Source organism: Oxyura jamaicensis, chromosome 10 (assembly GCF_011077185.1).
Source record: "Oxyura jamaicensis isolate SHBP4307 breed ruddy duck chromosome 10, BPBGC_Ojam_1.0, whole genome shotgun sequence".
Taxonomy (NCBI): domain Eukaryota; kingdom Metazoa; phylum Chordata; class Aves; order Anseriformes; family Anatidae; genus Oxyura; species Oxyura jamaicensis.
Genome location: NC_048902.1, coordinates 13,769,358 through 13,788,928, shown reverse-complemented (window position 1 = coordinate 13,788,928; position 19,571 = coordinate 13,769,358). Strand labels below are relative to the sequence as shown.

The window sequence follows — 19,571 nt, the reverse complement described above, 5'->3', positions numbered from 1 at the left end:
AGATCCCTGCCTCACGTCCCAGACACGGGGCCTGCAGCCCAAAGTGGCTCTTGGAGGCCACCCAGGGCCACCCGTGTCCCCGTGCCAGGGCAGGACCTGCTCCTGGAGGACCTCTGTGCCGGTGGGGAGCTCCTGAGGCCCGGCCTCGCGGGCTGCAGCCTCCGGGGTCACAGCAGAAAGTGCAGCGGGAGCTTGGCACCGAGGTCTGCGTCCAGCAGAGCCGGCTCAGCCGCTCCGTTCCTCTGCCACAGCTCCTCCTCTTTTCAAAGGGAAACAAAAACAAACTCCGGGCCAGACGTGTGTCCTCTGGGAAAGCCACGTGTGAGCGCTGACCAGGGCTGCTGCTTGGTCCAGGTGTCCAGACCCCCCGTGGAGGATGCCCGCAGCCATCCCCGGGGTCAGCACGCACCCGAGGCACAGCCCACCAGGCACCTCCGTACAGTTTTGGGTAGCCAACGCACGTCTTTGAGCACTGACAGCCTCCTTAGCAGGAACAAGAGTGTCCTGAGAGGCAGGGGCGCACACCCATCCCCTGGCTGCTTCACAAAACTCCTCCGGAGAACATTTCCTAGAGCTCAGCTTTGTACCAGACCCTCGTAAAGTCTCCCAGGCAGCAAGGCGTTTCCCCCTTCCTGCCCAGAGCTTTGCACTAATATATTTTTAAGACACCCAGCCTGTTAGTCATGCCCCACGCACCCTCTGCAATCATCCCTCCCTCTCCGTGGGAACTGCCACCGCACCACTGACCTCGTCCAGCCTCCGCCGGAGCCTTTACCGGGGCTCGGGGAGCGGTGACACCCGTGGAGGTGGCAGCTGTGACCCCGGGCAGTGCTCCAGCACCTGCACAGCTGCTCCACGTGTGTCCCATGCCCCCGCAAGCACCAGAGCTGCCTCAGGCCTGGACTGCCCTGGGATGACACAGGAGGTGGGAAACAACCGAAAAAAAGAACCCATTATTAATAGGTTGCCTGTCCCAGCCAGCTTCTGTCCCCACTGAAACGTCCCTTACTCCGCACGCCACAGTGACAAGAGGTGGCATAACATCCTGAGAAACGTTTCAGCGTGTTTCTGCCCAAGGTGTTACCCAGTGTGCCTTCTGCCATCGACCCCCCTCCAGGCATTTTCGCGGTACAGTTCCCTCCTGCCACCTGCCGTCGTGCCCCGTGACCCACTCGATGCTGCCCGCGCATCCCGTGCACCCCGCGTGCTCCCGGCGGCTGCTGGAGGCGTGGAACGGCCTCGGCCGGGGGCTGATGCCCCAGCAGGAACCGCAGAGCAGCCCTGAGGACGGTGACCCCACAGCCACAGCGTGGGGGTGGCAGGGCTGTGTGCTGAGGAGCACGTGCAGCCCCGCGCAGGAGGCGCGTTCGCCGGGCTGCCCGCGGTTAGCCGGCAGGCTTTTCGCAGGGAGCAGCCGTGGATGCGGGGAGCAGCTTGCCTGGGAGCGTGTCACGGTTCTGCCCGGTCTTGCAGCTGCCTGCCAGCCGCTGCGCAGACACGGCCCCGGCGAACGTGCCGCCCTCGCCTCTCACCTGCTCTGCGCTTTGCTGGGCTCCAAGATCAGCCCCACCTCGAGCAGGAGCTGGTCCTGGCTGCCCCCCAGCCGAGGGCTCCCAGCCTCAGCTGCTGAGAGACCCGGGTGTGCAGAGGGAGAGCTCCTTTGGTTTTCTCCCAAAGAAATCTCCCGCTTCGCTGCCAGGTATGTCTGCAGCCCCTCAGTGGACACAGCAGTGGATGCGATCCTCTGCACTGGTTTCACCTTCCATTTTCTTTTTCTTCTTCTAATCTGTTTTTTGTTCTGTTCTCAGCTTCATCTTCTAATTTGTTCCCCATTTTCTCACTCCTTTCCCGCACTCCTGTCTCTGTCCCCTCCTTTTTGCTTTTCCATGCACCCTTTTTAATGCTTTTTCTGCTTTCCCGTCTCCCAGCCCAACCCTCCTGCGCTGCTCCGTCTGCACGACAGCACAGACGAGACCAGCAGCCGGCAGCCCCCGACATGCAAACCGCAGCTGCCCGCAGGCCACATCCCTGGAGCACAGCGCAGCAAGAATTCCCCTCGCTGCATCCCACGGCCCTGAAACCACAAAGCCCTGTCCCGAGGAAAGCCACACAGCATCATCTTCCGGGGGATAAACAACAAGCTGGACGGGGCTGGGCTGGTGTTTTAGGCTGGAGAAGCCTTCGGGGCTGTTGGTAACTGCGGCCAGCACCTTGTTCTCCATCTCACCTCAGAGACAGCAGAGTCGTACCTGCCTTGGGAAGGATGCTGAGCGGGGAGGGAGGAGGCCACCCATTCCCTGCAGCACAGCACCCTCTAGCCTCCGCTGGGGCCGCAGCTCTTTGCTGGTCCCAAGGAGGACCTCCAGCAGCAGCACTCGGCCAGGCGTCCTCCTGTGAGCCCCGGCACATCCAGCCCTGTGTGCCGCCAGCACAACGCCCTCGCGGCATCACCAGCAGCGATGCAGAGGGAGCATTTCAGGGGAAATTCGTGGATCGGGATCTTAGAGAGGGAGCTGCTCCGTGCTGAGCCGCTGTGTGGGAAAGCAGACAGCAGGGCTGAAAGGCCGGGACACCGGCTCTGCGACGGGGGGCCCAGGGGCAGCAGAGCTGGTGCCAGCCCATGAAGGAACCATTCCAGTGTCAGCAGCGCTGTTTACTTCCTCCAGCCCGTGCCTTAATTTAACTCGGCGGTGGTACGGGCAGGGTTTCCAGAGGGGTTGTGCAGCGCCCGCACAGCCAAGCCGGGTCTGTGGGCATGGACCGGGGTGCTCCCCCCAGCTCTGCTCGGATGTGGCAGCAGACCCCACGTGGCTGGGACTGCAGGGAAAGGGGCAGATGGGGACGGACCTTCCTTGTGGCCATCCCACAGCTCCCCACGGCCTCCTAACCCCCACGGCCTCCTCCCTTGCTCCCCCCCACTCCCACACACCACCCACCTCGCCCCCATACCCCCGTCCTTTCTACACCTCCATGAAACAAAGCTCTGGCTCTTTGTACCCCAACACCACCACCCTTTCCCCCAAAACACAGCTGCACCCTTACTCCTTGTCCCCACCCTCCTCCAAACGCACTTTGTGCTCCCCACCTCCCAGCCCAGCCCCATCCCCACTATTTTGGCACGAGGCCCTGCTTCCACCTCCGCTCGCTCGCTTCATTTCCATAAATACCGCTCGCTAGGAAGAGGCGCTCACCCACCCCTCGAGCAGCAGTAAAGTTCAGGTTGTTGTAGGGGATTGATAATCCCACCGTTCGGTTCACTGAGCTCCTCGGTTTGCAGGATTGCAAACTCGTTCACCACCACTTCTATCTCAACTTCTCCAGGGAAAGTATTTCACAAGCAGGCACTGAAAAAATAAAGCGTGGCTTTAGCAGTCTCCCTGGCTGGCTTCCTGAGGCTGGATAATCATAGCCTTTCCAAACTCCAACCTCAGGAACACGGCATGATGGCCAATGTCAGACAGAGCACTCGGAATTAAGCAGAAGACAAACAGCTTCCTTTATTCGGTGTGACATCTTGGGAATGCTCCAGGAGCAGCTCACACGTCTCCCTGGCTGTGCTACGTTCATTTGTTCCCTCCTGCAGCTCCCTTCCCAGCTTGACCTGCCTGCCCGATAGCTGCTGCTCACGCGCTGCCTCCCCTGTGCACCGCCACACCTCTTTGTGCCCGCAGCTGTGTCTCGATGTACCAAAATTTGGGACAAACGGGCAGAAACGGCCCCCAGCAAACAAAAAGTGGTATCGTAGGTGGCTCCTGTTGGGAACAGGTCTGCTCAGCCTGGCAGCTTTTGGTGCAGGGGATGAGGATTTCACCTCGCCAGGCTCCCTGGAAAATTCGGGAGTGTTGTGGCATGGATTCAGCTGAGGGAGGTACTGAAGGATCCTTCCCCGGCCAGGCTGGGGCTGCCTGGGGAAGCAGGCAATGTCTGCGTGCCACGGAGCACCCAGAAGCAGGAGGCAGACCCCGTCCTGCCCCAGCACACAGCACCCAGGAGTTCGGGTCCCGAAGCCTCTTCCCCCAGCCAGCAGCTGTGGCTGACACGGGGCAGAAGCAGTGAGCTGGCTGTCAGGAATTTGTGGACAGAGCCGGCTGAGCACAGCCTGGTAAAACGCTCAGCTCCGTGGCATTTCTCTTTTGGCCTAAAGAATTTGGGAACGCAGCAGCCTATCTGCTCTGAAATGATCGGTCCCTGTGATAGCAGACAGAGCCCTCTTGGTTTGGCAGAAAACCAGAAAAAAAAAGAGTCGGAAAGTCGCTAGCGCTGGGCAGCAGACGACATGCCTTCAGCCACGGGGAGGAACCAGGGGCCTCTGGTCTACAGGGGACGAAAGGGTGGGCAGCAGTAACCCGGTAAGGCAGAGGTTAGTCACCAAGTTCTATAATTAGGAAATAAATAGCGTGCTAAATAAACCCAGAGCAGAAGCTTTTGAGGAGGGCGACAGAGCTGGAAGTTGGCAATGAGCAAGCGAATGAGAATGTGATGGAAAAATACTGAGCAGGTGGGCCACGTGCCACCTCCGCGGCTGGCTTGTGTGATGCAGCCCTTCTCCCATCGCTGGCATTTGTCTCTTTACGTTGTCAGCTCCTCAGGACAGAAGGCCAGTCTATTTAGAGATCTGCAAAGTGCCCATTACGCTTTTAGACACCATTTTCAGAAAACACATAAGAGTCCAAAGAGCACTGTGCATCCAGCTCCAACAGGCTCTCAAACAGCTGAGTGCTGCAGCCGGCGAGCCAGTACCTCGCAGGCGCTGCAGGGAAGGCAGAGAGGAAAAATCTCTCTGTATTTCCATCTGTAAAGCTTTTCTGTGCTCACATGTCCCTGACAGGCACTTTGCTTACTTTCAGCTGGCAATCAAACCCTGTCATAAGAGATGTTTTCTCTTTTGCTCCTGCTGCACTGGCGGAGATCAACACCCCGATGTTTCCTCCAGCAAAAAGGTTTCCTAAGAGGTGCAAAGTCCCTGGGTGTCCTTCAGTGTACCGGTGCGCGGTGAGTTTGCTGACCAGGAGAAAAGCTGGGCCAACGGAAATGAAGCAGAAAAAGAGTCGGTTCCTTACAGCAGCAGTGGCCAAAAGAGAGAGGGACACGAAGAATAAAACGTCACTGTCACCAAGGCGTTGCACAGTCACCAAGGTGTTGCACGGCACGTCTCAGCCTGGCCTTGCACTGTGCCAAGTTCTCTCTGCCTGGTGCCTTCCCAATTGCCGGGTTTTTAGAGGTAAAGTTAGTCAGCTTTTCCTTGGGCCTTGGCGTACAGAGTGCCTGCCCAATGCACTAGGCAAAGCTCTGTTCTTCCTGTGCCTACAGTTCCCAGCACATACATCTGGCTTCCTTTGCAGTACCCACACTAACCAGAGGAATCCTCCTGTCTCCGAAGCATTTGGATGTTGCTGGACACCCTCATCCCACTCCGGGGCAGGAACATCACGCAAGCACCTGCTGGGCTGGAGCTGCCAAATCGCCCCCTATGAGGCAGGCAGGCTGGAAACGGAGCTCGGCTCTTCCCAGCACCCTGCCGTTACGGGATGGTTTGGGCTCCTGCTCGGATGGCATTTCCCCAGCGTGAGCTGTGCGCTGCGAGTGACACAGCCTCCTGGCTGCGGGCCACATCCTGCGCACACCACTGCTCCCACAGCAGCCAGCCGCACCGTGCCGAGCATCGCAGGGCTCCCGCTGCAGCAGCAGCAGCTCCCCACACGCTCTGAGGGAGGGCAGCTTCCTTCGCAAGCCGCAACCCAGAGGCTGTTTTAATAGCCTGCAGCCGGGTTTGCGCTCACGAACACGCCTGCTTCCTCCCCGCCACCTGAACTCCTGCACCAGGAGGTAGAGCTGAACCTCCCCGATGTTCTCCAGCTGGCTTGCACCAGGTTCCTCCTTCCCCGCCTGGAGATGCAGCACCTTTTCCACCCCATCCCTTCTCCTTGCCATAACCAGGCAGCTCAGCAGTTCGGCTCCCCCTGCCACGGAATTTCTGCTGCCACTTATTAAATATTATTTCTCCCACAGTTCTCAGATCTCGCTCCTCACCGACAGGTCTGAGCACCCCTATATAAGGGCTGCCATATGTTTTACTTCTCCTTCTCAGCAAGCGGGCAGGTAAGAGTTTGCTTTGCTGTGCTTTGTGGCGGTGTGCTGAAGAAAGCTCTCTGCTAATAGCCGGGTCAGAGAAATCCCCAGCAGCCTCACGGCGCTACGGTAAAAGCCTTGCCTGGAGGCTCAGCACCGCTTCACCGCCTATTTTCCCGCAGTTCGCCCGGGCCCACGGTGAGCAGACAAGGTATAACTGGAATTAATCAGACTGCAATTGCGGGTAATCAAACCCAAACACATTCTTCAAATACTTGGTTACGAGGCTGTTACCATAAGTTTATCCAATAAGCCTATCTTGCAGCTTGATCACAGACAGCTCAGCAGACCTCAGCCCAGCCAGGTTAGTGCCGTGTTTAATCACCACCACGCACCCCGGGCATTTTTACAAGGTTCGTGAAAAGCTGAAGATAAGGAGTTCGGCTCCCGCTTGGCCGCAAGGTGCGGGATCGCTCCTACAGCGAGGAGAAGAGGCACTGAGGCGCTGCTGCTGTTTCTGTTCCACCTTTCTCGGCTCCGCAGTCCCCGCGCTGCCCTGCCCCGAGCTCCCTCCTTCGCGGTGACTCAGTGCACGGCAGTTACTCATCTCTCCAGATGCACAACTCTCTGGAAAATGTGACTTGCGCCCTGAAAGCTTTCTCGACGTAGGAAGCTCCAACTCCCGGTAAACAGAGGAGACAAGATGACTGAAATCAGGGAAAGGATTTTTCCATCCAGTTACGTAAAGCGACCGAAAACATAGCTAGGAACAGCTGATGTTACTAGGTCTGTAACACGTTGCCCTTTTGGGACGCTCTGAGAGGAGCAAGTTGATAAACATCGCATTGCAGACATTTTTTCATTATTATTTGTTTTCCTTCTGTGCCTCGACCCGCAGGCTGTGTTTGGATGGGAGGGTTTTGCTGTCAGCGAGCCATGCCAGCCGGCCTGCGGGAGGCAGCCAGATGGCTCCCCCCGTGTCTCTGCGCGGCCAGGAGCCCTCCTCGTCCCTCAGGGACGCGCTGGTCACCCTTCGGTGGGCTCCCGGCCTGGTGAAGCCGCAGGCACCGTTTTGGAAGTCCCAAACGGAGCACATCGTCCCGCTACAACCACCTGAACGGAAGCCGTGGGGAGCTGGGGTCGGCCTCTTCTCACAGATCACCAGTGGTAGGGCTGAGGGAATGGCCTCAAGGCGCCGGGGGAGGTTCAGGTTGGAAATGAGGAGACATTTCTTCTCAGAAGGAGCCGTCAGGCGTGGGGACGGGTTGCCCAGGGAGGCGGTGGAGTCACCGTCCCTGGGGGGGTTCAGGAGAGGTTGGACGTGGTGCCTGGGGATGCGTTTTAGTGACATTGGTGGTAGGGGGATGGTTGGACCAGATGATCTTGGAAGGCTTTTCCAACCCCAGTGATTATATGGTGAACCCTAAACGACCATTTTTAATCGCCAGGCAGCCCTACGCTGCCAGCACTTCGCACAGAACAGCCTTTATTGCACACCACCACCTCATGCCCCACTGGGGCTGCTCCGCTCCCTCAGCAGAGCCCAGCCCTGGGGCCACCGAGGGCCGGGCGTGCCCCGGCTCCCTGGGCTGCCCTCCCCACAGCTGGGGTTCGAGCCCCGGCGGCAGGGAGCGGCCGGCGGCGACCAAACACCTCAGCCCCGTCAGCCGCCTCGCCGGGTGCCAGCCCCAAGCCAGCCCCGCACTGTCATGGCGTCGACTCCCCACAGCCACCCCCAAGCCCGCCCCTCCCCCGGCCGCCAATCACGGCCGGACTGACCGCCCTCCGAACCAATGAACCCGCAGGTCACCGCCCCTCCGCTCCTCAACCACCCAATAGCAACCGAGCGGTTCCAGCTCCCGCCCCCTACCCTCCTCCGGGACCAATGGGCGCGCGAGCGGCGGGGCGGCGCTGCCAATGGGAGGACGAGGGCGGTTGCAAAGGGGCCGCGGGCAGCGGGGCGGCCGCAGACGGGCGGGAGCGGTGGCGGCGGCTGGGCCTGCAGGTGAGGGGGTGGCGGCGGGGCCGGCACCGGGTCCTGGCTCCGTGACGGGATCCGGGGGGGCTGCTCCGGCCCGGTGCCTCCCGGTTTCGGTCCCGGGAGGGGTTTAAAGGTCAGCCAGGCCTTGGGGGGAGGCTTCGCGGCGCTGCGGTTTGTAATAACTGGTCATTTACTCCTGCTGGTGCTCGCTGCGCAGCCAGCTCGGTATCCTGGGGGCTCTGCAGGGTTCTTCTCACAAATTTATGGGCGTTTCGGGTGGCTTGTGCCGCTACGGGACGGGCAGGTGGCATTATAGGGGGTATGGTACGTGTATAGCTGGTACACTGCAGCTGGGGACAGCCCTCACCCCGCACCATAACTTTTTAAAGGGGTTTGTGACCGGTGGCTTTACTCCTACAGCCTTGGAAGGATCACATCCCATCGTTGGAGGTCACGTCCCGTCGTTGGAAGGATTTCCTTGGAAGGATCGTGTCTGTCATTGGAAGGATCTCCTTGGAAGGATCACATCCCATCATTGCACCCTCAGGTGAGTCTCTTCCAAAACCATCTATCAGCTCCCTCTCACCCGTGCTTTACACTTGTCCCCGTTGGGGTAAGTTCCAAGGATTCCTGCCTGCCCCTTGCAGGTTGTTGTTCGCTTCCACATCATCAGTGCCTCCTGATGTAATAAATGTTTGTGGGCTGTTAATCAGCTCGCTGGCACAGTGGGTTCATGGTGGTTTACGTGCCTGGTTTATCAATGGTTATCGCTGTGAGCCATGTCCCTAATACTGCTTGGGTTGGCATGTTCTAGTCCTCACTGATACCGCGTTCCTAGAACACAGCGTTGGGCTGTTTGCATTCTTAATATCTCGGTTTCACACCTTCTTCCATAATGTTTATTTCCTGTGCCTGAGCGGGAATTTTTGTTACTGACATCCAGTCTTTGTTCCGTTGCTCTCCCTGCTGGGTTCACCTACTTCAGCTCCTTTCTGAGGTGCTTGTTTAGGTCTCATGTCACACGAGCAGCTGCAATAAGCTATTGTCTCTTCTTGCATCAGTGGGCACGCATCCTTTCTTAGAGCAAGAACAAGAAGGATATTAAAGAACTGAGAGGCGATACTTGGGTTCTTCTGTTCTCCTGTCTTACTCATAAAAACAGTCATTTTTCAGCTTTTGCATTGGCAGGTCCTCAGTGTTCCTGAGGTAATTAGCTGAACAGGGCATGAGGCTGACCTCGGATTCTGCCAGATTCTGCCCTTTCTAGGGATGGAATCTCTTCCTGTCTGACCTCCAGAGAGCCATGGAGGTTGGGGATAACACTTCCCGTCTTGCAAAACTGTTTCTGAAGAAGTTAAGCTAAAAACCGATTTGTTCTACTCCTCTTGCAAAAGCTGTATTTCCTCTTCAGTGAATAAATAGCAGCTTAAGCTTTCAGCGTTTCATAAAGCTGCATTATGAAGCTTGTCATGTGAAAACCCAGAGATTAACACAGTGAAATGGTCACTGTTCTGAGCTGTGGTGTAGAGAAGGAAAGATGGCAAAACAGCATCATTTGTCCTTGACGGGCACATGGAGAGGTTATCCAAACACAGAGTTTCATCTGCATTTATAGATGTCTTTTGATGTACCATAGAAAATGGTGGCTTTAGAGCAATGATTCAACCCTTCTGTAGTCTGACCTCACCCAATAATGGAAACGTTGTTGGTGCTGCTGGATTCACCTTGTCCTCTTACTCTGTTTTCTTGCTTTCTCTCTTCTATCCTTAGTGCTGCCAGCCCTGGCAGTGCTGGAACTTGGATTAAGTTAACAAACAACAGGATTCAGCCGTAGTACGGGCTTGCATGTGGAGGTCTTTAGTGGCTGTATTTCCAGCTGAATGGTGCTGACACTACCTGGACCCAGCAGATCTTACTTGTCCAGGCTTTGGGCAGCGCGTCAAACACCACACAAGCCAGTGTGTGTGGTGATGAGTCGGGTGCAGAAGGGAGCTGCATTAAAAACAGATACAATTGGCAAGTACAAACCCGATCCATAGCTTAGCTGGCATTACTGAACATTCTGGCTTCTCGTGCCTTCTTGTGATTGTGTTGTGAGTTAGCAATTTAATATTTAATGATACGCTTCACCTCTCTGATCCTTGTTTGCAACAAGTCTAGACTAATGCTACCATTAGCGGATTAGAAATGGCCAAGTGCTACCCTACCACGGGAAAAGCAAGCTGGCTTTTCTGCTTCTTGTTAGGAATGGCACCTGGTGCTCTGAAGCTGGTGGTGTGGAGTTCCCAGCAAAAGCCTAAATCTTCAAAGTTTTTTTGGTATGTTGGGGCCCACATCTCTATTTGCTGAGCTTCTCTGGAAGGTCTTGTTTCATGGTGTGTTAGAGTACAGCTCTGAGCAGCTATCTGCGATGTGTGCTATAGATCAGCTGTTTCTATATATGGCAAACCAACTTCTCTACAAATATTTGCACTTCTTCATCCTAAATGGCCCTTGAAGATTAAGCTTATAAGCAGTTCAAATAACAAACTGATAAAACTCGTCTGACTTTTCAGGCATTACATTTAAAATTCGATTGACTTCACTACCAAGCAGTTTACTTCATTTCAATGTGCAAGGGCAGCCTGACCTTCGTGTGGAGAAGCCAGTCCTGCCTGCCCAACATACCCGTTGTCTGGTAATGCTGCTAACCTAGGCAGGCTGACATCACAGCCTCTTTCAGCTCTAGGAAGCCTTGTGTGCCCTGAGGCTTGTCTTTTCTCCAGCTCTATCAATGAACTTGATAATAGAAAATAATTGTCTGGCTGCCAGCTTTGCTCATCCAACATTGGGCAGCAATAATCAAAATTGCTTTACAGAGCAGTTTTGTACAAACCAAGTGCTTGAAACATCTTTGTGCCTGTGCTGTGTTAGAGGTAAGGGCAGTGGAAGAAGCATCGTACTTCACAACATGCAGAAGTCTTCATCTGTATCTCTAGATTCACCAGGAAGTGCAGCTGCCTGGTCTGGAGACTAGCTTTACTGTTGAGAAATACTTTGAGTTTCTCATTATCATAGATTCAGTTGAGAATATTCAATGAGAATAACTAGCAGTGACAACTTTGTCAGTATGGGTTGAGCTCCTGCAAACACCAAACCCTTCTGAAACTTCTGTCGTACTTGTTGCTCAGGTATTTGGTATAAAATTGTGCTTTCGGGGCACCAAGTGTTTAGTGTGATGTGGGCTCCCTGCAGAAAGGGCCAGCTGGGACAAGTGGCTGGCTGCTAGTGAGGGGTTCACTGTTCAATGATTCACCCTGCTTCTACCCTAGCTTCTAAACTTATTTACATCTTCCAAAGATGCTTTGGCATCAGGATGCAGGTTCCAGGAAGATTACACCGAGGGCATTCAAATCTGGCTGTCCCTTAACTGGAACACCCTGTTCTGCACAGTGTGGGCTCGGCATATGTGAATGTGGAAGGCTTGTACCAGAAGGAGCAGATGCACAAAGCGCATGTCCTTGTGAGAGGTAGAGAGAAATCTCTAAGATGTGTGCTTGTAATTTCCCTAAATTCCCATCCATGCTCAGCAGGATGGAGGGCAGTCGAGCTCTCCAAGCTGTGAGTTGCTGGTGACTGCTCTAATGCTCCAAAACCTGCTTGCTTTAATCAACATCCCGATAAAAGCTGAGTTATTCTTCAGTAGGGAGAGGTATGTGTCGCTCAGGTCCTGCCTCCTTGTATTCGGTTCTTTTACCCTGAAGCTTTGTTGTTTAATTTTTAAATGTAACGACGCGAATCAGCCTCCTGCCTGTCGTGGGCAGCCTCAGCGTGAATGACTCTGCAGATCTTCTGTGCAGCCGTGGAGCAGAGCTGCTCAGCTGCGGGGGGGAACAAGCAGGCTGTCTGAGGACTTGGAGCGAAGTGGCAGCTCACCTTTGTTTATGTTCAGGTAGAGGTGTTTTCTGACTGCTTAATTTGGGATTAGACCAGATCGAGCACTGTTGGCTGGCTTGACTTGTGCTTTGCTGATGGATGGTGTTTCCTGCTGCGCTGCTAAAGTGGCGTGGAACAGGCTCTGCTTGTGCAGCTGTGCTCCCTGCAGCTGGGTGAGGAACAGCTGGGATGTGCAGGGACTTGAGGCTGCTCTTTGAGCTCTGACAGTGCGGGGACAGAGGAAACAAGTCCGAGGACAAACAAGGCTTTGACAGTGTGATGCTGCGTTTCAAACCGCAGTGAAGTAGAGCCGACTCCTGGGGTTTTTCAGTCTCTAATGCAGTTCATAGTAGCTCATGTAACTGTTTGTGGCTTGATGCTGGTAGCATTCCTCTCTTCTGAGTGGGGATCATCGGGTTTTCTGCAGCTTTATTCAACTTCTTCCCTTGAGCTTAATGCTGCCCACTGGCCCCACGCGATGTGGTAGTTGAGTGACACCTGCTAGTGCTGTCAGACCACAGAAGGGTGTTAGCCAGTATTATTTTCCCCTCCCACGGTACCTAAAAGTAAGCTTGACCTCTTCTACAAAGAGCTGAACCCCTGCTGCTCCACGAGGCAGTAGTTAGGGTGTGACAAAGTCCTAAGTCTCTGCAGTAAGCAATGAATTCTGTTTGTTTAATAACATAAGCCTTTCTGTTAAGATAAGATGCAATTAATTGATTTCTGTGGAGTCATCAGAGCATTAATGGTCTTGTCTGAGTTTAATCTTGTATATCAGGTGTGTGTAATAAAGCTAATAAAGTCTTCCAATTCATCCGTGACAAACAGGATCCAGCTAGTTTGCTGTGTAGACTCCAGTACGTGCCACCTTTCTTCTGAGGTAAGACACAGAAGCTGCCTGTCATGCAGTAGAACTGCTCTGATCAGCTGAAGAAACAAAAGCAGTTTCTGGCAATCAGAAGGAAGTGAAATTGAAGGCTCATTAGACTGTAAATTAGCCTTCCTGGGGAAGTGAAGGAGCTCTGGAGCCTTTGGCCTTGTGGGCTGTAGAATTATTTTCAGGTGCTTTCTCAAGTGAGCTGCCTTGGCACGTACACCCAGCCTTCTGAGGGGCTTGGCTTCTGCTCTGCAGGTGCTGGATTTTTCAGTCAAAAAGAATAAAAAGCTCCAGCTAAAGGCAGCCGTCTTTCTGGCTGCACTGCTGGTGCCTCACGCTATGAACTTTGTCCCCGTAGCCTCACGGTACCTCAAGATTTAGTGCATGAGCCAAATATTGTATCTGGCAAAAAGGTCAAATTCCCAGGAAGACAGCAGCCAATGAATTCTTGTTGGAACAGGGTGTAAACAGTACCTGCTGCTTTGTACGCTCACCAGCCAGCCAAATCCTGGCCTGGCTGCTGGCTTTGGCACAAGGCAGAGGGATTTGCACTGAGGACCTGTGTGCTGTCTAAATAATGTTCTAGGAAGCATCCCGGCGATGGGACATGTCAGCGTGCCCCGCTTGTTTGGAGATAAAAACTTGTCTGATGACAAAACCGCAGTGGGCTTTGCCAGACTCCTGATGGCTCTGGTGACTTTCTCCCTCTTGGTCACATCTCCTGAAAACCTAAGTGCTTAAAGTGCTTCAAGTGCTCAGCTAATGCTTAATTAGTCCCTCTGTGCTTCAAGGTCTGAAGCTCAATTGGCTCGTGTAAATGGCCAGAAGTACTGAGGAGCACATCACGATCTCAGTGGTTCTGAGGTGGTGTCTTCTAAGCCACCCCTGAAGATACCAGGAGGTTCTGCGGTGTCACGCTTTGCTTTGTGTGCCTAAAATGATGGGGTTAGTACTGGTGTGGCCCTAAAATATTTGTATTTGTGTAATTCTTTAGAGAGCTGAAAGTAGCAATCCAGGCTTGACTTTTTTTGCTGAAAAAATAAGTCTTATATATAAAAGGTGCTCAGTAGAAGACAGGATACAGGGCTGTGCAATAATGCTTGAAGCTTTTTCATTGTTCCCCTTTCAGATTCCTGTACTCAGGTAGCTGCCGTGACCTCAGGCTGTCCTCCAGTGCTTTACAAAACCTTAATCCCGCAGTCTTTCTTGTCAAGAAACACTGCTTCAAGCTCTTTCCCTACGTACATTCTCATCAGGATGGTCTCTGAACATTTCCCTCTGCATTTAAACCTCTGGCTGAACAGCACAGCACACTGTGACACGCTTCTGTATGCTTCCTGGAGTGAGTTTCAAGTAATCCTGTGACGTAAAGCTTGGCTTTCTTCTTTGTAGTGCCCTGAGTTCCCACCCTTTCCGTAGTAAAGTTCCTTTCTCTGTAATGCAGGCCCAAATATCCTACATGATACCAGCAACCTGTAACTTCTGGTTGTGCGGTGTATCGTTTGGGAGAGGCATGGGCTTTGACGCTTATTAATTTCCTGGAAAAATTTCCTAAAGAACTTCCATGAAGCAGCCTTCCTTCTCCCTTCAGAGAAGAAAAACAACAATAAACCTTATTTCTGGTAAGAAGCTTTCTAGGCACAACTTTGTAAATGGAGTGTTTTGCTTCCCTTGGCCAGTAGACTTGCTTTCAGAATTTTCTTCCCTGTGCAAGCACCAAAACCAAATTAAACTAGTCCAAGAAATGTCTGATAAGTTAGTTAATGAGGTCTGCCTGCTTAATCCATTTAGAAGCAGCCTCTTTGGCTCTTTGAATTGTAGTGGGGAAGAAAGGGCATTACGATTTTTGAAAGAAGCTCTAAAAAAAAAAAGGAAAGTTTTTTTTTTTTTTTAATGCTTTTCATCTTTGCCAGACATGCTTCAGTGTTCTTCTGTCAGCTGAGCTCTGAAAGCACTAGTAAGCTCGAATGCAGATGGTTAGAGGCTATCTCGGAGGGCTTTGTATCAGCTGTCCTTCCTGGAAACTGGATTCCTCCAAGATCCTTCTGTAAATGTAACCGAGCATAAAGCAACTTACAGTAAGTAACGAGCTTGCCCCTTGTTTGGTCTGTGGACGCTTCCATCCAGCTGCATCTTCACTTCAGCCCAAGGTATTTCTAATGCTTTGGCAGAATGAGCACCAGGCTTCCAGTTCCTCACAGAAAGGCCCTGAGGGCAGGCCCCCATGGGAGTGGCTTCCCTTCGTGTCTGTGGCTCCCCAGCACACAGGGCTGGGTGCGGCTTTGGCACAGGTGGAGGAGCTGCAGAGCTTGGTGGCCACCAAATCCTGTTTGTGCCTCCTTGAGTCATGGGAGTGAAGTGACCTCTGTCCCTGCAAGAGTCTCCACTCCCCAGGGAAGCTGGGACACAAACGTGTGCAAGTCCAATTCGTTGTCGGGCATGACTTCACTGAGTATGCAAGTAAATATCTGGGTGGTGGCTTTCCCAAAACCCGGCATCTCTGAAGGGATATGTAAGGAATTTGCTGGAGCTTCTTGGTGCTTCCATCTCTATCTGGAAAGCAAGATGTTGCTGATTTTTTTCCCTCCTTATGCTGGTAGAAGTGAGATGCGCTCTGTTAACAGTAGTGCTAAAATAATTATTTCCTGCTTGGTTTAAAACTTTTTATTCTGTGGTGAAAGAGCAGATGAAAAGACTTCACAAATCTAGCACTTGCTTCCAATGATGGATTTTTAAAGTCACAATCAGGACTTAAATATACTGATTAAAGAGCTGTAGCTCATTAGGGAAGTCATGCCTTTAAGTTGATTTATAATTTTTTTTTAAATGAATTGTATACTTAAGGTTCATCAAAAAATAACATCCTTGGCCCTGAGAGCTTTGGCTTCCTGGTGTTCCTCCTTGTGGCTCTCGAACCCCGTGATGGTTGAGAAGGCAGGCTTGATTGCTTCCAGCAATGCACTTATTGTCCCTTGCTAATTTTGGCTAGCTCGCTGAAAACGAATCCCATGTTGTGTATACAGAAAAGGGCAAATGTCTGTTTGCTTGTATTAGTGCTGACCCATTTAGAGGAGATTGAAGATTAAAATTTGACTGGCTCAATGCTGTAGTTATCTGTACTTTTTCGTAAACTGACAAGTTCATTGGGTCAGTGCAAAAAGGGTTTACCAAAACTGAAGCAAGGTGACCTCATCCCTGCTTGTAAATAGAGACATTTGTCCTGTGTGATTAGAGGCAGAGAGCTCTCAAATCCATTTCAGTAAGCTAAACCTTTAAATTTTTAGAGCTGACTACTCTGGCTCGGTTCCTGCACGTCTGCCGCGGCTGAGACATGTTTAAGTAGGTCTTCAGCAATACCAGAGCCTCGAGGAAGTGCCCAAAGTGCTGCAGGTGGGCTCAGGGGCCCTGAGCTTACCAGCCTGGACTTCTCAGACAAGTTTCATTGCAGAAGTTGGTCTGTGCAGCCAGCCATCTGTCTCCGTGTTGCTCGTACACACGCTGATCTGAGCCTGTGGGGAAGGATCCTGGCAAACACATCACCATTTAGCACGTGTCTGAGGTGTCTGCATCTGCTTAGAATGTGTTCGGTGAATGTGGTGTTAGACTCTGAAAGGGAAGAATATTTGTGTGTAAGTGACAAGGATAACCCTGTCTACCACCTAGCCAGTCCTCCTCGAAGCATCCCCAAGCTTTATGGCAGCGACAAGCAAAAACTGATAAAGCAGTACCGTGAAAGCTGTGGTGTGTCTGTAATCCTAAGTCTGGGAGAGGAGACTTAGGGAGATTCAAGCTAGCTGGGTGAGTTACACTGAGTCACTAGTACAAAATGCTAATGACTAATTGTGCCCAGCTTTATTTTTAACAACTTCACTAATGATCTGAAAGCTGTAAACAGCAAACTGGCCTGAGATCCGTGTGGCAGGAAGGTCTTAGGTTAAGTTTGTCTTAGTGTCTCTGTTACTTTTCTGAATAAAACAGCGAAGAGAAGAAGCCAGCAGAATGTTATACTTGGACTCGTGATCATCTGATTAGAAGTGTGGTTTTTAATAGCCTTTTCTCCCATCTCCTATGAAGCTTGGGACTGGAAAACCAAAGCTTCAGAACTGTCCAACATTAAATGTCTCTGCAGTCCTCACCCTCTGTTCTCTTGCAGCACAGATGGCTGTGGTGGCAGAAACTTGTGGCTCTCTGGCGTTCTGCTGATCAATAGCTGATGTCAGACTTGTTTTCTGCCGAGGGATTTTGGTGTAGCTGCAGCGAGTACAGCAAGTCCTGAGATTTTTGTCATCCTGATCGGAAGAAGAGTACGGCTTCAGTACGGCCTGTCCTGTTGGCGTGTTTTCCAAGTCAGAAGGAGCAGACAGCTCTGGAGCTTTATCTTGGAAGTTCCAATTCAGTATCGGTTTATTGTGTCTGTAAGGAACCCAGTTCTAAATATATATCACTTCTGCTTTGCAGTCACAGGCTGGCAGCACTCTTTTATTGGCATTATCAAATTTGAGCAGCGAGCCTTGTGCATGTGCAGCAGCGTTAATTAGGTGGCTGTGTCTCAGCTTCCCGGTGGCTCTCACCTTCTTGCCGAAGTGTGGTACGTGTGATATGTTGTAAGTCCTCAAAAAGCAAGTGTGGGAACAGGAAGAGGCTGTTAGTAAACTTGTCCGCAAGAGGCTGCCTTGCGAAGCCTGCCTGAAAGTAGCAGGAAACTTCTTTCCGCCTGGCTTTGCACTTCAGCAATTGTGTAGGTACTACACCAAGTTGAGAGGAACGGTGCTGTGTTACCTCCACTCCTCTAATGGTGCAGAGATTTGGGCAGCTGTTGGAGCTAAAGAGGGTGTCACCATCACCATCTCTGCAGAGCTGGTGACTGCGTGGTGTTCTGCAAGTTCATAGCCCTCTGAGAGGCGTTATTTTTCATTGCTGTTTTGTCTCTCCTGGTGCAGATATCCTCATGCTGCAGAGGAATTAGTATGCTGTAGGCAACTGAGCTAGTCTGGAAACTTCACAGGCAAGAGGTTTGCAATGCAGATGGGTCAGAGTTGAAGTGGCTACGACTGAATGCACAAATCAATTGCAAAGTCTGTGATGGGACCGCTGTATACATTTGTGTTCTTCCCTTGCAGCCAAGAGATGCAGCCTTATCAGTAACAATCGATTTGCTTTCCCTCCCTCCACAGGATAGCTCGGCTAGCACGTGGGTCCAGACAGTGAAAATTCTACAGAGGACTGGCTATTATTCCTCGTTTGAAGAAAAAGTGACATCGGTAAGACTTTACTTGTCAATTGCTGTCTTACTTGCATTACCCATGTGGCAGAGGAAAGACCAAGGGGAAAAAAGCGTCCCTTCAGTACAGATGAAATATCTCAGTAATAACTGCATCCAGTTATCTGAACCATATGTTCGAAAGCAGCTGGCTCAATTCAGGAATTTGATTTCAAACTGGAAGGATATTGTTATATTGCATTTCTTTTTAATTCTCCCCTCCCACCTTTTCCCTACTTCCTTTACTCTCTAGCCCTTGAAGGGCTAGATTTTAATCTACTCCTCCTTTAACTGTGGAACAACAGTGAATTAAATGCTGAACTCAGTGATATATGTACAGCGACCACCTTAAACACATGCGGGAGTTAATACCAGTATAGCTAAGGACCTACCACAGTAGTTCTTTCAAGTTCTCCTTTTCAAGCCTGGCTTGTACATCTGGGAAGAAACATCCATCCCAAGCTCCCTTTATAGCCTGGCTTTTCACTCAGCTTCTATTTGAGCTAGGTAGTCTTGGCCAAGATCCCGAGAGCACTGACTGGCTGCAGTCTGCAGGCTTTGACACCTGAGATGCTGTTACAGTTCTAGGCCAGCACTGATTAGGAGTAAATCTCCTTTCCACCAGGTCATCCAGTTTCCATTCCTTTTGGTGGTCAGGGTGTTCAGAGCAGTACAAAATAAGTTTCCTTTATCTTAAAAGTTGCTAGACTGAGCTGATGTACTAGGACTTCTGTAGTATTGTTAACTGACAAATTAAGTGGTTAGTGCAGTTTTGTGTTCAGCATGGCGAGTGATATTCATATCCAACAATATATTGTAAAAGGCTTTAATATTGCTCTTTATCTCCAGGTTCAACATGAGTGTGATGTTGGAAACCCCTGAGCTGCCAGCAGTGTTTGATGGGGTGAAGCTTGCTGCAGTTGCTGCTGTTCTCTATGTTATCGTTCGCTGCTTGAATTTAAAAAGCCCAACTGCCCCTCCTGAACTCATTTACCAGGACTCTGCTTTGTCCCGCTTTCTGCTCAAATCCTGCCCGCTGTTGACCAGAGAGTAAGTAGGAGCTTTTTTCCATGTTGTCCTGTGTTCCGGGGAGAAGAGCTCTCGTTAGGCTCTTACATTTCATAGTTGTGGGTGCTAATGAAATGCAGGGTGTTCTCCTGAAGAAATAAATGTCCTAAGTGCAGCATTTCATTAGTGTTAGTGTTCCGGGTAGTTGGGTTAAGACCAACCCTTGTTGTGCAGGGTTTTCCATCGATGTATGGAAAAACATGTCTGTGTCCCTCTGTTTGGTATCTGTATGCAGGTACTGCAGTATACAGCCTGCTGTCTGCGGAAACGCATGAGGGATGGATGCAATCAGCACTTGTTCCTGTTCATGTACTCTGCTCTCTAGTAGCGAAGAAATCTATCAGGGCTCGCAGGAAGGGAATATTTTCGTAGTGTGGCCATGTGCTTGTAATGAAAATGGG

General features: G+C 51.7%; 1 protein-coding gene and 1 long non-coding RNA gene across 2 annotated transcripts in view; one reads left to right on the top strand and one right to left on the bottom strand.

The window, feature by feature from the left end:
- Positions 1-7,757: 7,757 nt before the first annotated feature.
- LOC118172228 lies at positions 7,758-18,104 on the bottom strand. Its single transcript, XR_004753594.1, has 3 exons — positions 18,015-18,104; positions 8,102-8,111; positions 7,758-8,068 (listed from the first exon to the last, which is right to left on the bottom strand). It is a non-coding gene; the product is annotated as an uncharacterized LOC118172228 (long non-coding RNA).
- The window catches only part of ABHD2 (abhydrolase domain containing 2, acylglycerol lipase), a 29,792-nt gene continuing 28,231 nt past the window's right edge, over positions 18,011-19,571 (top strand). The window contains exons 1-2 of the mRNA XM_035335993.1: positions 18,011-18,103; positions 18,952-19,152. Coding sequence (XP_035191884.1) covers positions 18,959-19,152 — 194 coding nt within the window. The 5' untranslated portion in view covers positions 18,011-18,103; positions 18,952-18,958. The remainder of the gene's footprint in view (positions 18,104-18,951; positions 19,153-19,571) is intronic.